The 21,682-nt window shown below is 35.6% G+C and overlaps 1 protein-coding gene and 3 non-coding genes across 4 annotated transcripts; all 4 read right to left on the reverse strand.

Moving 5' to 3' along the window:
- Window positions 1-6,576: 6,576 nt before the first annotated feature.
- On the reverse strand, window positions 6,577-6,648 carry Trnah-gug (transfer RNA histidin (anticodon GUG)). The gene has a single exon. It is a non-coding gene; the product is annotated as a tRNA-His (tRNA).
- Window positions 6,649-12,177: 5,529 nt separating this feature from the next.
- Window positions 12,178-12,249, reverse strand: Trnah-gug (transfer RNA histidin (anticodon GUG)). Its single transcript has one exon. It is a non-coding gene; the product is annotated as a tRNA-His (tRNA).
- Window positions 12,250-12,614: 365 nt separating this feature from the next.
- On the reverse strand, window positions 12,615-13,727 carry LOC127831082 (uncharacterized). Its single transcript, XM_052356069.1, has one exon. It carries the CDS (start codon window positions 13,725-13,727, stop codon window positions 12,615-12,617), a length of 1,113 nt encoding a protein of 370 aa, XP_052212029.1.
- A 6,863-nt stretch (window positions 13,728-20,590) lies between these two features.
- Window positions 20,591-20,662, reverse strand: Trnah-gug (transfer RNA histidin (anticodon GUG)). Its single transcript has one exon. It is a non-coding gene; the product is annotated as a tRNA-His (tRNA).
- Between the last annotated feature and the right edge of the window lie 1,020 nt (window positions 20,663-21,682).

The raw sequence follows: 21,682 nt of genomic DNA on the forward strand, positions 1-21,682 counted from the left end.
AATGACCTTCTAGAAAATATTGATGAAGGTAAAGTCGCCATCGTGGTCATGCTTGACTTGAGTTCAGCGTTCGACACCATTGACATCCCAATACTTATTCGTATTCTTCAAGACGAGTTTGTTATTCATGGCATTCCCGTTAAATGGATAAACTCCTATCTCACCAACAGAACAATTAAAGTATTAGTCGAACAGTCAACATCTGAAACTGAGCAATTACTTTTCGGTGTTCCTCAGGGTGCCGGGCCGGTTAAATTTACCTTGTATATATCGGCTCTTAACAGAGTGGTTCGAAAATACCCAGCTGATCTTTATGGATATGCGGATGACCATAAGCTAGCTTTCAAAATTCAAACAGGGAATTCCGAAATTGAGTCGACTGTTTTTCAGCAACTTAATAGTTGCCTGGATGACGTAATTAAGTGGATGTCAACCTTCAAACTAAATATGAATGAATCAAAAACTGAAATTATTGTATATGGAACCAGGCAACAGTTGGCGAAATTGAGTACTTCAAGCGCGGTTGTCGGTGGTTGCGAAGTGAAATTTGTCAATCATGTAAGAGATCTTGGTGTAATCATGATCAACACACTTAACTTTGACAAACACATCCAGAAGAAGTGTCAGATCGCACATGCACAACTACGCAATATCAAAGCTATACGAAAACATCTTACAAAAGAGTCTACTGCATCATTAGCACATGAATTAGTTTATTCGCATATTGACTTTTGCAATGGTCTTTTTACGGATATTCCCGCTTACCAAATCAAGAAGCTACAGCAAGTTCAAAATCATGCCGCAAGAGTAGTCCTGAACGCAACTTGTGAAGAACCTATCACTGATCTCCTAAAAAAGTTACACTGGCTCCCTGTAGAGGCCAGGGTGATGTTTAAAGTTTAAGTTGTTGTATTTCGAGTAATCAATGGCACAGCTCCAGTTTACTTAAGAGAATTGTTTGTACAGGTCTGTAATGTGTAAATGAATGGGAACATCAAATTCTCCATCTTTTATTAGACATTGTTAAATGATGTAGACATCAAAACTCTATCTGTTTTGTAAGTAAAAACCATTGTATTCGTATTTTAATACGGGACATGTACACTAAAAAATACATGTACATGTATAAATAACTCATATTTGTAATATTATGTACTTTAATAAATGTTTATGATATAAATAATAAAAATCGCGTCATCGTTGTTATTACGTCCTTATTTTCCGAAAAAACATATTCTTGGTCGTACCTGACATAAAAAAGTTAAACAGTTTTTAAAAACGTTTAATGTTATATTATGACTAGTTGAATTTACCGCGATTTCTTATCAACATTCCTTATCGAGCCTATACATATTCTATATACATGTCCATTTTATTAAACAATGATTAACATGTTCACCAATCAAAGCGAAGATGTGCATGTTTTACGTTATGATATGCATATTATTATTGTGATAAATATCGATTTACATATTATAAGTAAATCAATAGTGATCATCATGTTAAGATTCTTCGTAAATGTTGTTTACAAAATTATCGATTTTAACTTGTTATAAGCAAAGCACAGGTATACAAAAAGTTACTCGCCAACATGATAAATGATCTTTTCGCATGACTATGCTATTAAAATATCAATGAATTGAATACTTACTGCCGATGCCTCGACTTTGCACAAGTATTCTAAGTTAAACATGTCAGAATAGAAACAGGAAATCACTAAAATCACTAGTCTGATATCAAATTAAACGCAACAACTTTTAATGAAACTGGTGGCGAGCTGTATAGTACACGAAGTAGCAAGACATCGAAATTTTAACAAAAACAAATCTGTTAATAAAAACAAGTTAAATTTCATGCAGAAAAAAAATAAACAAAACATGTAGCATGAAACGCCATAGATACTCACGATTGATGTTAGAATCTCAAATGATTCTGTAAAGAGGGTAAATATAAATAAAAGAGTGACACAAATGAATATTATAATATGAAGAATAAAATACAAATGAACAATGTTAATGTACATGTTTATTCACACGAATCTGTAATTAACCGTAAATTACCGAGGCCGTGGAGGTCTGTGAAAAATCAATAAATAACAGAAATAATAAAGCAAAAAAAACGAAACAAATGCCAGAATTCACACACGCTAATCACGAACACAACATACAGCAAACAAGAACAAAAAACACTACACACTTATATATTATTATCGAAAGCAATATACATGTTTGGGAGTGTACTGCTGGGGAAAACGTGGGCTTGTTTCAATGCTTGGCGACGAGTAGATATCTGACTCACACGAAGGTATCGCAGACGGCATACGTTTTAAATACAATGGCTATGCGGTCTGAAACTTAAAGTAAACATCCGTTGGAGTCGCATCTCTACTGCAACTACAGTATACATCAATACCAACAGTAAACTTGCAAAATTTGAATTCCTCTTTTATTGAAACAATTGGTTTTATTATTGTGTATTTGCCAATCCGTGTGTTTCTCACTTCTGACTGTACTTTCTATTGCAATCACAACACATATTCACACTCTCATCTACTCGTTAATACGGCGATATATTTTGAGAATGCCGGACAAAACCCCTCCCGGATAAAAACCCTCCCGTCAGTTTTATAGGGGCCGGACGAAAACCCTCCCATGAAAAACGGGGGAGGACAAAAACCCTTCCATGAAAAAACGGGACCGGACAAAAACCCTCCCGTGAAATCTGAGCCACGAATTCAACTATCAACAATTATTAATTTAATTTTTAATCCGAATTCGGTCGTTTCCGAATGTCATTTCCGACATTTGTTTTTTGTTGTTGGTTATCCGAGATATTTATTTTTTGTAATAGTGACTTCACTTCAGTAGGTAATATTACACTATATATTGACTAATTAAAATATTTGCGAATTGAAATGTTGTTAGTTTACACCCATTTGACGTCAATTATATATGTTTGAACTAAGATTTGTATTATTACTTAGTATGATAAGTGCTACGATATTCATGATTACTTAGTATGACTAACAAGATGGGTGTTTATTAAAATATATAAAATATCAAATTGTGCGCCGGCCAGTGCATTACGAACATCAAAGTCGTGTTTCTTTCTTAGTCATCATATCAAAAATAACAGAGGCGGACACAGGCTTCCCACGACATTCTTTATTTCGTTTTATTACAAGTATTATAAAGTCTAGACAGTATAATGTTACATACATTGACAAATAAGCATAATAGATTGATTAACAAAAACCAACATTGTAGACACGTGTGTGCCTTTACACAAACAAATTGCTTCTTATATGTTGCAGATTCACAGTATGATATTTGAACAAATGTTGTCAGCATTTAGTGATTTTTTCGGATTAATGAATGCAACATTGTGTGAAGCAAAAACATTTGACGGCGTTTAATTGCTTTAACTGATTCTGTGATTAAACTACTTAAAAACTAAAAGTAGTTGCAGATTCACAGTTTGCTATTTTGAGTAAATTTTGCGGATTAATGAATGCAACAATGTGTGAAGCAATTACGCTTGTCGGTGTTTAATTGCTTTCACGGGAGGGTTTTTGTCCGCAGTTGCAGATTCACAGTTTGCTATTTTGATACATATTATTGTATGCCATTAACTAGTTAATTGTTATGATTAGCTGATTAGTGGGCCTAAATAACCGAATCATTGACATATTTGACAATACAGTATGCTTTATATATTGTCTGCAAAAATGCAATTGAAAACGTTACAGTCAAAGCTAAATTAAATAAGTAATTAAGACAAATTAGTTACAGCTAACGAATTGTTAGTTGTTAACAGAATTTTACTTTTATTTTCGCAAAGTTTTCAGAAACTTCCCGGAGAGCACGTTTTTTGCATGAATGAGCGTATGACGCGATTAAACGTTGCACTGTTTCGTATTTCATTCAATCTAAATTTAAATTCACTTATCTATAAATGGCCTCATTTTATGTTTTAATTGATGTTGTTATTATATTGGATTATCGCGTATATATGCATATTAGAAAGCGGTATGTGTACAGTTAATGGATACACATTTTCTTTCAATTTCACACCCCTAAAAACACAATACACAATACACACAATGGGTTATTTTATCGGGTTAATGAATGCAACACTGTTTCTTTTACGGGAGGGTTTTTGTCCGTTTTTCCATGGGAGGGTTTTTGTCCTCCCCCGTTTTTTTCATGGGAGGGTTTTTGTCCGCCCATGTTTATTCATGGGAGGGTTTTCGTCCGCCCCCTATGAAAATGACGGGAGTGTTTTTTATCCAGGAGGGGTTTTGTCCGTATTCCATATTTTGATAGTAGGTTAATTGGTAAATAAAGAAACTCTTATTTGGCATTCACAGAGAAACTAATTACAAACCGACATATCTTTTATACTAAATAAAATCAACTCTAAATGGGAGACGGTAGACATAATGGTCACTCGCCGACACGATAAACTGATCTCGATACATATGTAAAGTTGTGATATTGAATACATCAATTATTATCACAATATTCATTCGATAACGTTTTTCTTTAGAAATGAAATGAACGAAATGAACTTATTTCTTAATGAAACAGGAATATACATAGTTACTCGCCAACATAACAACTGATTTGTTTTCATTTAAATATCACTAAATTCAATACTAACTGCCGAAAACTCGAATTGAATTTTCGAATCAATGGATGTAACAATAGACACAGCAAATAACTAATGATATCAAATTACATGTACATTAAACATGTTTATATGCAATTATTGGCAAGCTATATGTACACAAACGAGAGAGCATTCTCGAAATGTTAACAAAAACAATTCTTTAAATAAACATTTAGTAAAACTTCATGCAGAAACATGTAGCTGTAATCACCGCGAACCACTGTGGCCGCGGTGGACCACCGTGATCGATTTCCCGATAACGTCCGCGGTGCTCACCCACTGTCACCGCGATATATCAGGTTACATAACCCTAAACGGAAGTGAAATTTGGGGGGTAACATGCAGTCAGTTTGCTACTAAGCACATATGATGCAGGTCCTGGTGCATACGATTTTAAAAATGCATTTCGTATGATAAGTTTTGGTATCATTTTAAAGGTACATGTGTAAGTCACAGGGCAAAAGGCCTGATTTGTGCATTTCTTTGTACGTTGGTGGTTGCCAGCCTCAATAGTAGGGCATGGTGTTTGCATAAAGATGGCGGTGCCGGTGTCTGTCAAAACCGGTGCATATGTTCTACGGTAATTATTTTGTGTTACAACACATAGATTATTTTGTAATTCAGTTTTTTTAAGCTTATGAAACCACCTTTCCAGTCATGTAAAGTGATATATTGTCCATACGCTCGATCATGGTGAAATTTGAGATCAAAGATAGCGAATTCTTTATATAACAAAGAAGGAAATTAATTGGGGATGCGTAACCTATTACGATTTGACCACGCGCAGACCGCGATGATTGTCCACGCTGACGAAAAATTGTCCAGTGTGGGACTGTGTTTTAGGCAGAAATCGCACTAGACGTAGTATATATACATTGTACATGTATAATTGTATATTTTGTGATTTCATAACTTTTTTTGCGCATTGTTTTTAGCAAATGAAGAAACGAGTTCCATCAGTCCAATGTATATAGCCAGAGTATCAAGTCCAAGTCTTCCTTGTAGCATGGATGTTCGCATATGTGTTTTATGCGTTTGAGCTTCGAGAAGCTTTTCCCATTACTAGCCACAGAAACTGGCAGTTTCTTGACGATTCGCAGAGCTATAACAGTGTTTTTGGACACTATCTGTTAGATTATATTTCAATATAACGTTTAGTACGTCCTTTTGCGATATACACCTTGAAACTCATCCCGAAATGGCTTTCAGTTCACTGCTTAGATTAACTACAGCTCTATCTTTGGAGTCTCCATACAACAAAGCTTTCTCAAGATGCAAGCAATGTTCCATAACACCATTGTTATTTTTATTCTAAGAACTGTAAATATCATAAAGAAAACCAAACACCGATCTAATTTGTTGCATCAGAGTGAATCTTTCTTGAACCGATTGCTTTGCTGTGCCAAGAGCAGATAAGTAAAAAGTTTATTTTTTTTATCCTTAATAGGACAATCGTCATCTCTTTCGTTTGCAAATTGTTTCTTCTTTCTCCTGATATGTGTTATTTTTGGTTCGAAAAGTGTTAGTATCTCTACATTTACTCAAATTTCAGACAGTATATTACAAGCATTACATGAACAGAGTGACGTTTAACTTATTAACGCTCTCGATCATGTTAAGTGAATACAATTTCATTGGATCAATATTAGTGGTTTCAGAAATATATTGATTGCTACATGTATAGTTCTTTGTTATATTAGAAATTAGTTGGCTTATCCTGGAATATCAAAGTGTTGAATGGCATTTCCGCTGACTCAAATGGGCAAATTTCATCAAACAAGGAATAGAAACAAAGTAATTTTATACCAAATTTTTGATAAAATGTAGCTATAAAATCATTTAAATAACGTAATACCTACGAAAAATCATGTTCAGCAGTGCCGAGACAGCGACTGTCACAGACTGTGCCGTGACCAGGATTCGAACCTGGGTTGTCGCGGCCACAACGCGAAGTACTAACCACTATACGATCACGGCTGAGCGCGCTGAACTGTCGAGTTAAGTTGATCCTGTCAACTTATCAGTGGACTCGTTTAAACTTTCCATATCAATAGAATAACTTTTGCATATTGTGAAAGGCAAAAAGTTTGAAGAAATATATAAATTTAATATACACACTGTATAGGCGTGATTTATCTTATTGAGCTAAGTTTATGAGACATCGATTAAAATGGCAAAACAGGTTGACGCTTTCGTGAACAATCGGACTTTGCGTAATTTAAGTAATTGGTCTCAGTATTTGAAAAAGTGTATTTAAAATGTGTAACGTGTTTTGAATCTGCCTTTAAGATACTCTTCACGTTGTGTGTTGATATATGGCATATCTGATTATTGGAATGCGCATAAGAGTTATTTTAGGAAACGTTTATAAATACTCGAAAAACTTTTCAACGATATAAATCAACGAGTTATTTTTGCAACGTGATTATAACTCTAAACCTTTTTCATCAAACCAATCTTTAGCACAGGATAGGGATTGCTCAATTATATAAAAAAAACATGTTAGCACATCATTTCAAAAAGCAGTTCCTGAAATATTTTTGTTATTCGGAACTCTACAGTCTGGGTTTTTCCGATATTTGAGCACGCGCGGTAGGTAAAAACAAAAGCTGACTAGCTTATTTTAAAAGAGAGTGAATCAATAATTTCTCTTATCGCTAAATATTGAGCACTACTTTTTTCTGCTCAAACGTTCGTTATAGTTGATGAAAATACCATGAATTAATAATTTTTTAGATGAACTAACCTCTATCGTGTTTAGTTTGTAAGAATACTATGCAACACGATATAATGCCGCATGTACATGTAAACATCTTCGGTCACGTAACTATATCATTGCATATACAGTGCGTAGGCCTGGGGTCGTATTCCAGAAGCATCTTAAGTTAAATTTTATTCTTATCCTTAAATTTGGAAATTTTCTTAAGTGTTTCATTTCATATTGCAATATATTGGCATCAAGATTTACATTTAAATAACATCATCATGTCAATGTTATTTTAGGAATACAAAAAACCCACGTGTTTTCTTATTTAGTAAAGAAATACAAAACATTATAATTTTGAACTTAAGTGAAATTATTTAAGAAATGACTTAAGATGTTTCTGGAATACCACCCCTTGGGCATACAGTTTTAGTGGAAGTTTGTCAACGAAACTATCAAGACATTGACTCCATCGTATACATATTATACTATTGAAATATATTTAAAATCATACCTACAAGTACCAAACAACAAAAACCTAACTATCCTCACTCCATTCGTAGTACTAGAACTAAGGTATCCTTCCATATGAGTTGGATATTTATATGTCTATTGATACAGCTCTATTGTGATGCTTTTCTTTAATCTAATCTGAAAAGTAAAGGAAATTATTCGCTAAAGACAAAGACCTTAAGAAAAGAAGGCACGTGACTAACAAGCTTTACCATACATTACTTGTTTTTTGCTATATCTATAAAGCATGTCGAAAAAACAAGAACACGAATACATTTTTTCAGGAGAAATATTGCATATGTCAAGCCGTTTGTATAGGTTCCTTAATTACCGTACAGCTGACAAAGTCTGTTTTTCATGTCTTTTAAGGATGTTAGCTACTCGACCCATTCGTATAGGCGGCTGTACATCTGAGCGGTGTATTTAGACTTTAATCCTGTATTAAACATCTGACATACATGTATATCAGTGTTAAATTTGTTGTATGTAATTATTAAAAATAATAATGGTAATAGTAATAACAACAAAAGACTTGAATTTTGACATTTCCTTAAAGAAACACTACTGTTGTTTAAATACTTATTATACACTACTGAATGGGAAGAAAATCGGATATCGACGTTACTGGTCATTACTGTATTAATTACAATGTTTGTACCTCCCGCGCGCGCTCAGAAATCGGAAAAACACACAGCGCGAGAGTTCCAAATTAAATCTTTTTTCAACATGCTAGTACCTTCACGTGTTGGCATCAAATTTTGCCATTTTCTGATTGTGAGTCGACGGAGCTGGCATTTAAATTAGTATTAATATATTCGATAACACTACACTACCGTAACGACTCAAGTAACTGCTAGCATTATATTTGTTCATATCTATCTAATGTGCTTTGAAATAAAGTAGTTTGGAGCAAAAGTGATGCAGGTATTGTCAAAATGTTGTTCTTTTCTTCTTGTCTTGTTTTTGGGCCATCAGGGTGGGTAAAGCGAATACCATGTACAGCAGACTGACCTAACCACCAACTGTTAAACTCAAAACAAATCGAGAAATGCTACAAATAAGAGTAAATGCAAGTGTTCTTCAGTTAACAATGGAGCCTTTTAACTAAAGTGCATCAACGCCTTATTAAACATTTAAGTACAGCGAATGTCTTAGACTTTGCCGTGACCATGCTTCGCGCATGGGCTGTCCTTGCCACAACGCGAAGTACTAACCACTATACGTCACGACTCAGCGCACTGTACTACATGAGCTTGTAAACTTATAATTGAACTCGTTTAATCTTTTGTTATGGATAAAATCGTGTATTCCTATTATTTAATGCAAAATGTATAATGTAAATTTCATAGAATTAAGCTTAATGCACAATTTTTATATGCTTGATTAAAATTATTTATCTCACTTAACGAAACAAGTAAAAAAATCAAATATAAAAACATAGCCGTGTTCTGAGAAAACCGTTTTTTTGCATATGTTTGAAGTGATGTTCCAGAGTCCGACATGACGCTTGCCACACAGACTCGATATTCGTTTAAAAGAGACTTCTTCAAAACGAATAAATCATTAAAACGAATAATGCCGTCACGTCATAGCCGTTGAAGACTGCACGGGCTTATCTTCAGCGTCACTTAACCCTTTGCATGCTGGGAAATTTGTCGTCTGCTAAAATGTTGTCTGCTAAATTTCTAAAATTAGCATTTTCTTCGATTTTTTTCAAAGAATACTATTAGAATAGCAAACAGTGTGGATCCTGATGAGACGCCACGTTCTGTGGCGTCTCATCTGGATCCAAACTGTTTGCACGAGCCTTCAAAATTCAGTTCCCGCACTGAAAGAGTTAACGCACATGAATGAAACGCGATTATCCCAAAGACCGGTTCGATACTTATTTAGTCGAATAAAGCTCGTTGTGCTTATTGATTCGAATAAAGCTCGTTGGGCAAAGCATTCCATGTACACATGCGCGATCACAAAACAACAAAACGAACATGTTAACAAACGTCAAGTATATACCATCCCTAGTTTCCAAGAAGTGTGTTTATTTAAATCCGAATTTTACGGATTTCATTGGATTGATTAACCTTATACATTTTAGTTTCTCTTTGAAGGATTTATAAAAAAAATCTTCAAACGCTTACACACGTTAAATCTCTTAGAAACGTCATGACCGTTTGTTCAACGATCAAAAAACAGAACATGTGTGTACCAATACCAATATAATTTTAGGAATGTCGATTTTACGTCAATGTTGTATTTTAGTATTTGAATTATAAATGTATTCTTATATCACATGAATCATATTTGATTTTTATTATAAGAAATACATCCGTTCCCATAAATAGTAGTTTAACACCAACTTTTTTTTACCTATTACAGAGTCGTAAGTGTGAGGTTCAGTGAATACTTATATGTTCCACAACTCTCAAGGTTCAGTGAATACTTATATGTTCCACAACTATCAAGGTTCAGTGAATACTTATATGTTCCACAACTCTCAAATGGCATGATTCTTCAAGCTAACTAACTTTAACCCATATATGCCTAGTGGACTCTCCCATCCTTCTAAATTGGATCAATTTATTTCCAAAATTAGGGATGTCTGGTATATTTATTTCTATTTTTAGAATAGTTTTTACAGAATTTTGTTTAAGCAAACAGTGTAGACCCTGATGAGACGCCGCATTATGCGGCGTCTCATCTGGGTCTACGCTGTTTGCAATGTCCTTTTTTCAGGACGCTAGGCATAAATGGGTTAAGCTACACATATATGAAGATTAACGATGTAATAACATCATCACACAATTACTTGTTTAAGCAAAACTGATACCTTTTTCAATACAATTACATGAAACAAACAAAAAGTAAACAGACGTCAAGGTTTGACAAATAAAGATAAAAATAATGACTAGAACCCACTATGCTACACAGTTCAAAGTTTTTTCTGTTGTTATTGTCGTTGTTGTTTTGCTTGTTGTTTTTTGGTTAAAATCAACCTTTGCATGTGGGACTGCGCCTTCACTTCACAAGTTGATTTAGCAAAAACAAATAAAGCGATATTTCCAAACATAGTGTGGCTGATTTAACTATTTCGATTTGACATGTTGGCGGATTCAGAGATCTAGCGCTACGATACGACATATATACAATTTTACCCGCACGATCGACAAAAAATGCATAGATGAAATTATTCAATCGTCGGATGTATACCAAAGAAACCTATTTAGAACATAGTGAGGCATTATGAAACGAAATGAAATGATGGCTGTCTTTTAATAAATCGTTTGCTCGCAGCATTGAGTAACTTCCTAAGTGTTTAGCATTTTTGCCCATATCGCTGCTAGTGAATGATGAAGAAAGAACACACCAAACACGAAACATGATATATTTTCAATAAAACAGTATCTCATTTATTTCAGTCGTCACAAAAAGAAGACATAAAATCGGTTGAATGTCACTGGGAAGTCAATCGGGTTTAACCCTTTCAGTGCGGGAACCGGATTTTAAAGGCCTTTGCAAACAGTTTGGATCCAGATGAGACGCCACAGAACGTGGCGTCTCATCAGGATCCAAACTGTTTGCTGTTCTGATAGTATTCTTTGAAAAAAATCGAAGAAAAAGGCTAATTTTAGAAATTCTGCAGACGACATTTTAGCAGACGACAAATTTCCCAGCATGCAAAGGGTTAATAGTCCATATTGATTAGATGCACTACATAAAATGGAAACACGATGATTGGATAGGTTAAATTCCGAGCCAAAAGTATAATATACTAAGTACTTAGCGCGCCATTACACTTCAAACTCCACATCACGCAAGATAAATAAAGACAAGAGGGATCGTTTTTTCTGTAATATAATACTTGTTTGACTGTATCCTGAATTTTGAGAAACATGCTTAATAACATTTAAACATTATACAGCCTGTAATCGAGTTAAAAGTACACTAATAAGTAATTCAATTACACAATGTAAGCGCATTTTTAATAGAATAGTTATGTAACTACCCGCATTAATATGATACCTTTATTAATGATAAATTCTAATTGTTGATGAAATCTGAGGTAACGAAAAATACAATTTCAATGTGCGGCTACAAATGACAAATGTGTGGGGAACGATTTATTCTTCTTATCATTCACGATATATTTTTAATGCAAAACACAAGTAAACATTTGATCAAACAAGCAATAGAAATAAAGTAATTTTACACCAAAATTAGCCAAATAACATATTGTTTTACCTCCGAAAAATTAAGTTCAGCAGTGCCGAGACAGCGACTGTCACAGACTATGCCGTGACCAGGATTCGAACCTGGGTTGTCGCGGCCACAACGCGAAGTACTAACCACTATACGATCACGGCTGAGCGCGCTGAACTTTAGGGTCGATTTGAGCTTGTCAACTTATCAGTGAACTCGTTTAAAGTTTCCAAATTAATATGATAACTTTTGCATATTATGAAAGGCAAACCGTGTAAGAAATTATAATACAATTTAGTTCAAATAATAAACTTCGATTAAAATTGCATCCCACAATGATTCGCGCGTGGAAAATCGGACATGTGCGTGAAATGTCGTCCCGGATTAGCGTTTGCAATCCGCATTAGCTTATCTGCGACGAAACTTTATGCTTGGACTGTTTTTTAGTTAAAATGAGACTTCCTTTGAACGACAAACTCCATTAAAGCGCAATTTGTAATACAACATGACCTGTGTGGACTGAACAGCTTTATCTGTGGGCGACATTTGGTAGAAGTCTGCTTCTTTGTAGGGGGGTGGGGACTGCTGGGGCGACATTTGGTAGAAGTCTGCTCCTTTGTAGGGGGGTGAGGACTGTTGGGGGCGACATTTGGTAGAAGTCTGCTTCTTTGTAGGGGGGTGGGGACTGCTGGGGGCGACATTTGGTAGAAGTCTGCTCCTTTGTAGGGGGGTGAGGACTGCTGGGGGCGACATTTGGTAGAAGTCTGCTCCTTTGTAGGGGGGTGGGGACTGCTGGGGGCGACATTTGGTAGAAGTCTGCTTCTTTGTAGGGGGGTGAGGACTGCTGGGGGCGACATTTGGTAGAAGTCTGCTCCTTTGTAGGGGGGTGAGGACTGCTGGGGGCGACATTTGGTAGAAGTCTGCTCCTTTGTAGGGGGGGTGGGGACTGCTGGGGGCGACATTTGGTAGAAGTCTGCTCCTTTGTAGGGGGGTGAGGACTGCTGGGGGCGACATTTGGTAGAAGTCTGCTTCTTTGTAGGGGGGTGAGGACTGCTGGGGGCGACATTTGGTAGAAGTCTGCTCCTTTGTAGGGGGGTGGGGACTGCTGGGGGCGACATTTGGTAGAAGTCTGCTCCTTTGTAGGGGGGTGAGGACTGCTGGGGGCGACATTTGGTAGAAGTCTGCTCCTTTGTAGGGGGGTGGGGACTGCTGGGGGCTGCTGGGGCGACATTTGGTAGAAGTCTGCTCCTTTGTAGGGGGGTGAGGACTGCTGGGGGCGACATTTGGTAGAAGTCTGCTCCTTTGTAGGGGGTGGGGACTGCTGGGGGCGACATTTGGTAGAAGTCTGCTCCTTTGTAGGGGGGTGGGGACTGCTGGGGGCGACATTTGGTAGAAGTCTGCTCCTTTGTAGGGGGGTGGGGACTGCTGGGGGCGACATTTGGTAGAAGTCTGCTCCTTTGTAGGGGGTGAGGACTGCTGGGGGCGACATTTGGTAGAAGTCTGCTCCTTTGTAGGGGGTGAGGACTGCTGGGGGCGACATTTGATAGAAGTCTGCTCCTTTGTAGGGGGTGGGGACTGCTGGGGGCGACATTTGGTAGAAGTCTGCTCCTTTGTAGGGGGTGAGGACTGCTGGGGGCGACATTTGATAGAAGTCTGCTCCTTTGTAGGGGGTGGGGACTGCGCTTTAATACGCTCGTCTGTTGCACTTGTCAGTGTGCATCAAAAAGAGGCATCATTTTCGTAATTATGCCATAAGTGTTGTTTTAGGGGTTACATTTGCCGTCCTTTCGCGTTGACAGTTTTGCGACTCTTCAAATCCGCCAACACGCAAGAATAATATGGCAAAAGGCTGCTGTCTTGCGAACATGACATTTAAAATTGTAGTGAAAATAATATAATGCAACTTTAATACATAAAGCAACTCTTTTGCGTTATTTAAGTTATTGGTCTCAATTCTTGCAAAAAATTATTGAACATGTCTGACATATATTTTAATTCTGACATCATAATACTCTTCACGCTGTGTTTGATATATGGAAAATGAGATTATTTGATGGTGCAAAAGAGATAATTTAAGAAACGTTTGTACATATTCTAAACACTGTACAACGATAGAGATAAATATGTTCGTAATTGTTGAATTTTTTTTAAACGTAAGCATTATTCTGAACCATATTCAATTAAATCAATCCTTAGCATATGATCACGCCGGGTATGCGGATACTTTGATAACAGATGGCACTTTGATAACAGAGAACAACAAAAGCCACGCGCGAGAGGAGAGTTCTTCAGATGTTTTGTTATAATGTTCTGTTCATTTGGTTTTCAGACACGGGACTAGGGTTGGTCGAATAATGGTATAGCACTTCGTATTGCGAAGAAAGAAATTCGCAAAAAAACGGTGGATTATATTTAAAAAATGATAACATTCCATCGATAATCGGCATGAATTGGATGATCAATAAATACATGTTACATTTTAGTTAACTAGCGTATTTGAGAAAATTCAAATGTTTAACGAGTCGGATGCCACATTTAACTGGACACTTCTTTAACCGATCATATCAATGACAATGTCACTTCTATTCACGATTAGTCGACACTTTTTACCAGATATAACACACTCTTTTAAGTGAATCAGAAATGCAGAAGTCGCTGTGGAATACTGTTATAGTAAGCAAACAATTCATACAAATGTACGAACTGAATTAAATTAAAAACGAATTAACAAAACAGTTTCTTATCCTTTTGGAATATGATTATGATTTTATGTAAATGTGAAAGATAATTATGAAACTAATTCGATAAGTCTGATGGGTACCGTCTTAATGACCATATATTTTCAAGTTTTCGAGTCATCCAACCTCCGGATCTTCACGAGATAAAGAATTTTAATTAACGTCCCTTGTAGCGAAACGGTTGCTCTAATGCATGTATAATCATGTCCTAATAAATGTACTAAAGTCATTTACTTATATAGTAGATAGCATGTCATGAAACAGCACTCTTCTAAAACTTCTTCCTAAAGATAAATATCAGTAGCGATGCCGGTCCGAAATTCTTTTAGCTCAACCAATGAAGTGATTTAGGGTCAGGTGAATCGCATTTCGAGCTTACGTTATCATTGTGTAAAAGTATGCGCTCCATATTAGCAGAGCTCAAGATACAGGGAGTTTTCAATTTTCTTATTTATTTTGTGGCTACGCATTAGAATCTTCTTGATGATGCGATTCTAATGAGCACCAACGACATATGATTTTATGAAGAAGAAATTTGTATTTTCCTCTTAAAGACCCTTCGCTCCCATTATTTAGAGCCCTGATAAAAGTACAATTTAACACGAGCTTGTTGATCCACATGATCCGTTTTATTTTCATCTCTCTAAATCTCAAGTTACCACTTAAAACCTAGTTCATTATGTAGAAAAGTATTTCCGGTCGTCACTTTAAACATATTTTTTCAGAAATAAGCATTTTAATCTTACCCCGGTTTTTAAAAATTGCAATTATAATATTAATAGTATTTATTAATAATAATGTGTTTTTTGAAAAACGAACAACGCCATATGATTATATTTTACATTAGTTTGTAATTAAGTTATGCACAAATTCCCAATGTGTCACGCTTGGCTATGCAAATTGATTCATGCTTCAAATAGTTTTCAAGAATAGCCATAATATACATAAACAAATTTCAGGCAGAAGGTAAAACTCGGTTATCACAGTGCCCAATTTGTTGAAAGTCTCTGTTATCCGAAGTGTCTTTTATCGGGAATCATAGTGCCAGCAAGTTCATGAATACCACCTATTTAAACAGTCCCTATCTTCGTTTATATTTCATTGAATACTATCAAAATGTTAGTATTTGAAGCACAATCATTACCCCACATGCTGGAATATCAAACAATTTCTTGCAATATTTCTAAGTTGTTTCATTTTGTTGAAATGTTTACTGTTCATCCAGTTCATGCTGTTTTCCGACCGAATTTTCTATTTTGGGGGGAACAATTTACCATTCTTCCGTGATTGTTTTCTTCCCAATAGAAAAAGGATACACTATTTATAAATTCGACCATGTGCCTTGTCTAAAAAAACTAATCTTTAGGATATAACTTTAAAAAAACCGAGGAACTTACCTCTCGCGCGTGTCTTTTGTTGTTCTCTGTTATCGAAGTGCCATCTGTTATCAAACTATCCGCATTACCAGTCTGTTATCGAAGTGCCATCTGTTATCAAACTATCCGCATTACCTGTTATCGAAGTGCCATCTGTTATCAAACTATCCGCATTACCAGCCTGATTATAGGGATTACTCAATGATAAGAAACATTTATGTCCACCGTTTCAAATGGCACTTTCTGACCTTTACAACATGCTAGTACCAATACGTGTTTGCATCAAATTTCGCCAATTTCTGTATGTGTATCGACAGAGCTGACACTTACTTTAAGTATAATATTTCATTATCAGGGCCTATTTATCGTTTTGTTAGGTACGTTTGTCGTTCTTTTGTTTGGCCAACCTTTTTCAAACCCGCAAACACGCCCAAAAATGATGTGACAGACATCAGCCATCCTACGAATATGACAATTTCGTAATGGTCAAGGAAATCGGATGATGGAACTCAAATACACAGTGTGACTCTTTAGTGAAGTTATTGACCTCGAAAGTGATGCAAGCATTGCCTGAATGGTCTTTACTTGGTATTGCCTTAGTTTGAGCCATCATGGTTGGTACAGTGATAATTATGTACACTTTAATGAAATGACCATCAAATATTCGACCTTAAAATATATTGAGGTATGCTTCTCATTGGAGCGTATGACGTTGTTATTTGGTTGAACACTATAACCTTTGTATATAATTGGTACAAACTTACTTACATACACGCCTTGAAAACTCGGTGCGCACAAGCTTTTATGCACATTGTATGAATATTTTATATAGATTGTACATTTTGTTAAATAGTTAAACTCAACATATCTAAATGTTTATTTCAGGTACAATTCAAATCATCAAGCTTTGCAAAATTCTGTCAGATTCAAAGCGCATCGCAAGTGTAGGGAATAAACCCATCACCTATTACATTATACACTGATGATTTCAAACTTGGACGGCAAAACAGCTGTCATTACTAGGCTGATTTGCAACGACGGTAGTATACATGGAATGTTAAACTCTGAACTGAAAATGGTATTGTTGATGTTCTAATTATTTCTCTAGGTAGAGACAAGTTTTTATACATTTTTTTCAATAGAATCGTACTTTTCTTTTCAGAAAAAGAAAGAAATTCAAATTATGGATGTATTTCAATACGCCGCCTACCTGTCCTGAACAAAAGTGTAAAAAAGCATTTATCCATTTGGTCTCTCATACAAACTATGGTATAAATAGTAGGATACCAAGTAGAGAAATTGTAAGCTGTTCGCGGGACTTCTTGTTTGTGGTAAATCCATGGATGAAAAGTCCACCGCCGATAATAAGTCAAATTGCTACATTAATTGTGTGCACTATTTCACTCTAAAATTATTAAAGTAGTGCCGCACACATCTATTTTTAAGCACTGACAATTGCTATTTATAAGTTGAATGCAATTTCCACATAACATTTGATAACAGAGTTTTAGTGATATGTGTCTAGAGATATATATTTAAAAAAATACGACACAACATCAATCTCTATTTCCGATTAGAAAACACCACACACCCATAAAGTATTCGCGTCAGGGAAAATGTTAAACAAATTTTAAGGTAAAATATAGTACTCGATGACGATTAAAAAAGCACTTAAAACATACTGTACAACATGTAAACATTATAATTGATATAAAATAAGTATATAACACCTTTATATTGTCTTCATTGTCTGTGCACTTTTCCAATTTATGTTTTAGTAAATTTTTATCAGTAAGTGCGAAGTCTTTGCCTCTTAGCTTAACCATTCGTACTGAAAGCCGTGCTAACGAAAAAGGAAATCTCACATTTGTCCCATTCTGACATTTTTTCTGGTAACTATTACTTTTTAATCATTTACGTTATGCTTTTAAAATGCGATACAAAACAGATGTTTTCCAATCGGTCAGAAAGCCACTACGTGGTCAAAGTTTTGCTTGTTACACTTATTAATCTCGTAATTTCCTATATAGACGTTGACTTTTCGGATTTCGTTAATATGTTAATAATCATAATTTAATAGTTTTTTGTTAAGATTTGCACAAATATACGGATTGGCGAATAAACAATTATGTACCATATTGTGTCAATAAATGGAGATTTCAAATTGTACAGCTTTTTGTTGATATTGATTCTTACTCATTGACGTAATGCAATGGTTTCCTTTGTGTTTCACAACGCATGATAGTTATATTATCACCTGTATGTCATCTGCGATACTTTCGTGAGTGTCTTACATTTCTGTGTTTCGTTATCAACACATAAAAACTAACATGTTTGCGTCAGAAGTCCACTCCCGAATATGTTTATTGCTTTCGAGAGTAATAGACTGAAACATAACAAAGCCGTAGTGTAAGTTGAAATTGAGTTATAACATATAATAGCCTTAAAACTGTTAATACAGTTAATCCAAGCTAAGAATTAAAGGCTTTTCATGAACTAAAATTATGTGCTTTTCTTAAATATCAAGGATAAATAAAGTTTGAACGCGTTCAATGATAAGTTGACAAGCTCAAAATTGATCTCAACTGCGCGTTGTGGCCTGCGACAACCCAGGTTTGAAATCCGGCAGTGAAAGTCTAAGACATTCGCTGTCAAGGCGCCGTTGAACGTTTATATTAATACTTTTCAAACAGATTACATTCAAGCATTGCAAAAACAGACATTGAACTTGTGAACGCTCCCGAATTACACGTTAAGTGAAAAAAATATTGGAGGTCGCAGAAATATATTGATTGCTGCATGTAGTTTTTTTGTTATATGAGCATTTGCTAGAGCTCAACAGGTCATTGTCGGCTCGGGTACTACTTAAATGTACCTCGGGCACTCTTAAGTATAGTTAAATGTAACCCGGGTACGGTAAATATACTAAAACGTCCTCGCGAATACTAACGCTAAACTGGTCGTTGTCGGCTTTTATTCCCAAAGAATCATGGTCATATTTATGTCAGTATTTGTACAATGACCTCTAAATTATCGAAACTCATACTAAACAAAGGAAGTTGAGGCAGTTTTTTTTCGAAATGAATTCTGTTTTGTATTCCGTAGCGCTTTTTACGACATCGGAATTTTGGCGGGAATAAAACTCGAATACAGACTAAATTGGCCGGGTACGAGTCAATCTGTCTGTCCGTCTATATTTTTCATACCCTGGGTACATTTAACTATACTTAAGAGTACCCGAGTACATTTTAGTAGCACACAAGCCAACAGTGACCAATCAAGCTTTTCATTTCTTACCCTTGATTACCACAATGTTAAACGGCATTACAACTGACTAAACGGCATTACAACTGACTAAACGGCATTACAACTGACTTGACGGCATTACAACTGACTACACGGCATTACAACTGACTAAAATTGACAAATAGTAGATAACAAAAGTACACATTTCATCATTAAATTCATTCGGAGCGAAAGTGATGCAAGTATTGCCTTAATGGTCTTTACTTGGTCTTACCTTAGTTTTACACGATTTACACAATTATGTTAGGTAAAACGCGGATTGCCATTGTAGGGAGTTAAAAAGTACCATCAATTACATTATGCATTGTGAATTTCGAACCTGGATGGCAAAACAAGCCATAAACGACATTACAACTGACTAAAATTGACAAATAGTAGATAACAAAAGTACACATTTCATCAAACAAACCATTGGAACTAATTTTACACATAAGTTTCATTAAAATGTTAATTTATTTAATTTTATTTAATTAAATTAATTTAAAATGAAAAAATGAATTTCAGCTGAAGTTCAGCTGTGCCGAGACAACGACTGTCACAGACTATGCCGTAACCAGGTCGCTCATTAAAACTGTGGTATAAATAGTAGGATACCAAGTAGAGAAATTGGTTCCGGTTCGCGGATCTTCTTGTATGTGGTAAATCCATGGATGACATGGACGATGAGCACCAAGACCATCGCCAATAATAAGTCAAATTATAACCATAACTTGTTGTTCTATTTCACTCTAAAATTATTAAGTAATGCTGAACACATCGACGCTCACGAACTACACGGTTAGTGAAATAATATTTGATGAATATTAGAGGTTGCAGAAATATAGTGTTTGCTACATGTATAGGTTTTTATCAGCATTTACGTGGCTTATTCGTGGATAACACAAGGTTAAACGGCATTGCAACTGACTAAAATTGGGAAATAGTATATAACACAAGTGCACATTTCATCAAACAAACCAGAGGAACTAATTAATTTTACACCAAAGTTTTAATTAAATGTTGAAATAAAAACAGCCAAATAACATATCGTTTTACCTGCGAAAAAATAAGTGCAGCAGTGCCGAGACAGCGACTGTCACAGACTTTGCCGTGACCAGGATTCGAACCTGGGTTGTCGCGGCCACAACGCGAAGTACTAACCACTATACGATCACGGCTGAGCGCGCTGAACTGTATGGTTTACTTGGCCTTGTCAAGTTAACAGTGAACACATTTAAACATTCCATTCCAATTGAAATACTTTGGCATATTATGAAAGGCAAAATATGATAAGGAAATATAATATAATTAAGTTATATACACACATTGTATAGGCTCGATTTAAGTTCTTGATCTAAATAAATGAATAACATCGATTAAAATGGCAATGCACATTGACGCGCTAATTGAGAATCGGAGTTAGTGCGTGTGCGTGAAATGTCGTCCTGGATTGGCGTATGCGATCTGCATGATCAAGTTATTATAAGATAAAAAGAAGTGTCTTTGAAATTGAAATACGACTCGGAACCTTATTGCCCCCATTAACAATGTAAAAAGCCTTAGCTCAAGATTTATTTTGAGGATTGGTCTCGTCGAAAATAACCATGCTCGCACACGTATCAAATAGAAGAATCTGACTATAACAACGTGCTAGTATCTCCAAGTGTTTGAATCGAATTTCGCGTGTGTGAATCTATGGGCCTGACATTTAAATAAGTATTAATATATTCAATTACTCTACAAACCTGTAATGTCTGAGCTTTCAAAACATACGTGCACCATATGTATAGAAATCTACTGAACCTACTTAAAATTAAATTCATTCGGAGCGAAAGTGATGCAAGTATTGCCTTAATGGTCTTTACTTGGTCTTACCTTAGTTTTACACGATTTACACAATTATGTTAGGTTCAACGCGCATTGCCATTGTAGGGAGTTAAACAGTACCATCAATTACATTATGCATTGTGAATTTCGAACCTGGATGGCAAAACAAGTGTTATGTGTAGTCTGATTAACAACGACGGCAGTATAATTTGATTGTTAAATTCTGAATTGAAAATGGTTTTGTTTATTTTCTGATTACTGGCTAGAGAAAAGTTTAGATACATGTTTGACCGTAGAAACGTGTTTTCTAGGAACAGAAGGGAAATCAATTATGTTTGTACTTCTCTACGCCGCCTACCTGTCCTGAACAA

This window comes from Dreissena polymorpha, chromosome 5, assembly GCF_020536995.1.
Source record: "Dreissena polymorpha isolate Duluth1 chromosome 5, UMN_Dpol_1.0, whole genome shotgun sequence".
Taxonomy (NCBI): Eukaryota; Metazoa; Mollusca; class Bivalvia; order Myida; family Dreissenidae; genus Dreissena; species Dreissena polymorpha.

Bases quoted from the DNA above. Each gene is read 5' to 3' on its own strand.
- LOC127831082 (XM_052356069.1), bottom strand. From the start codon at position 13,727: ATGTCGCCCCCAGCAGTCCTCACCCCCTACAAAGGAGCAGACTTCTAC.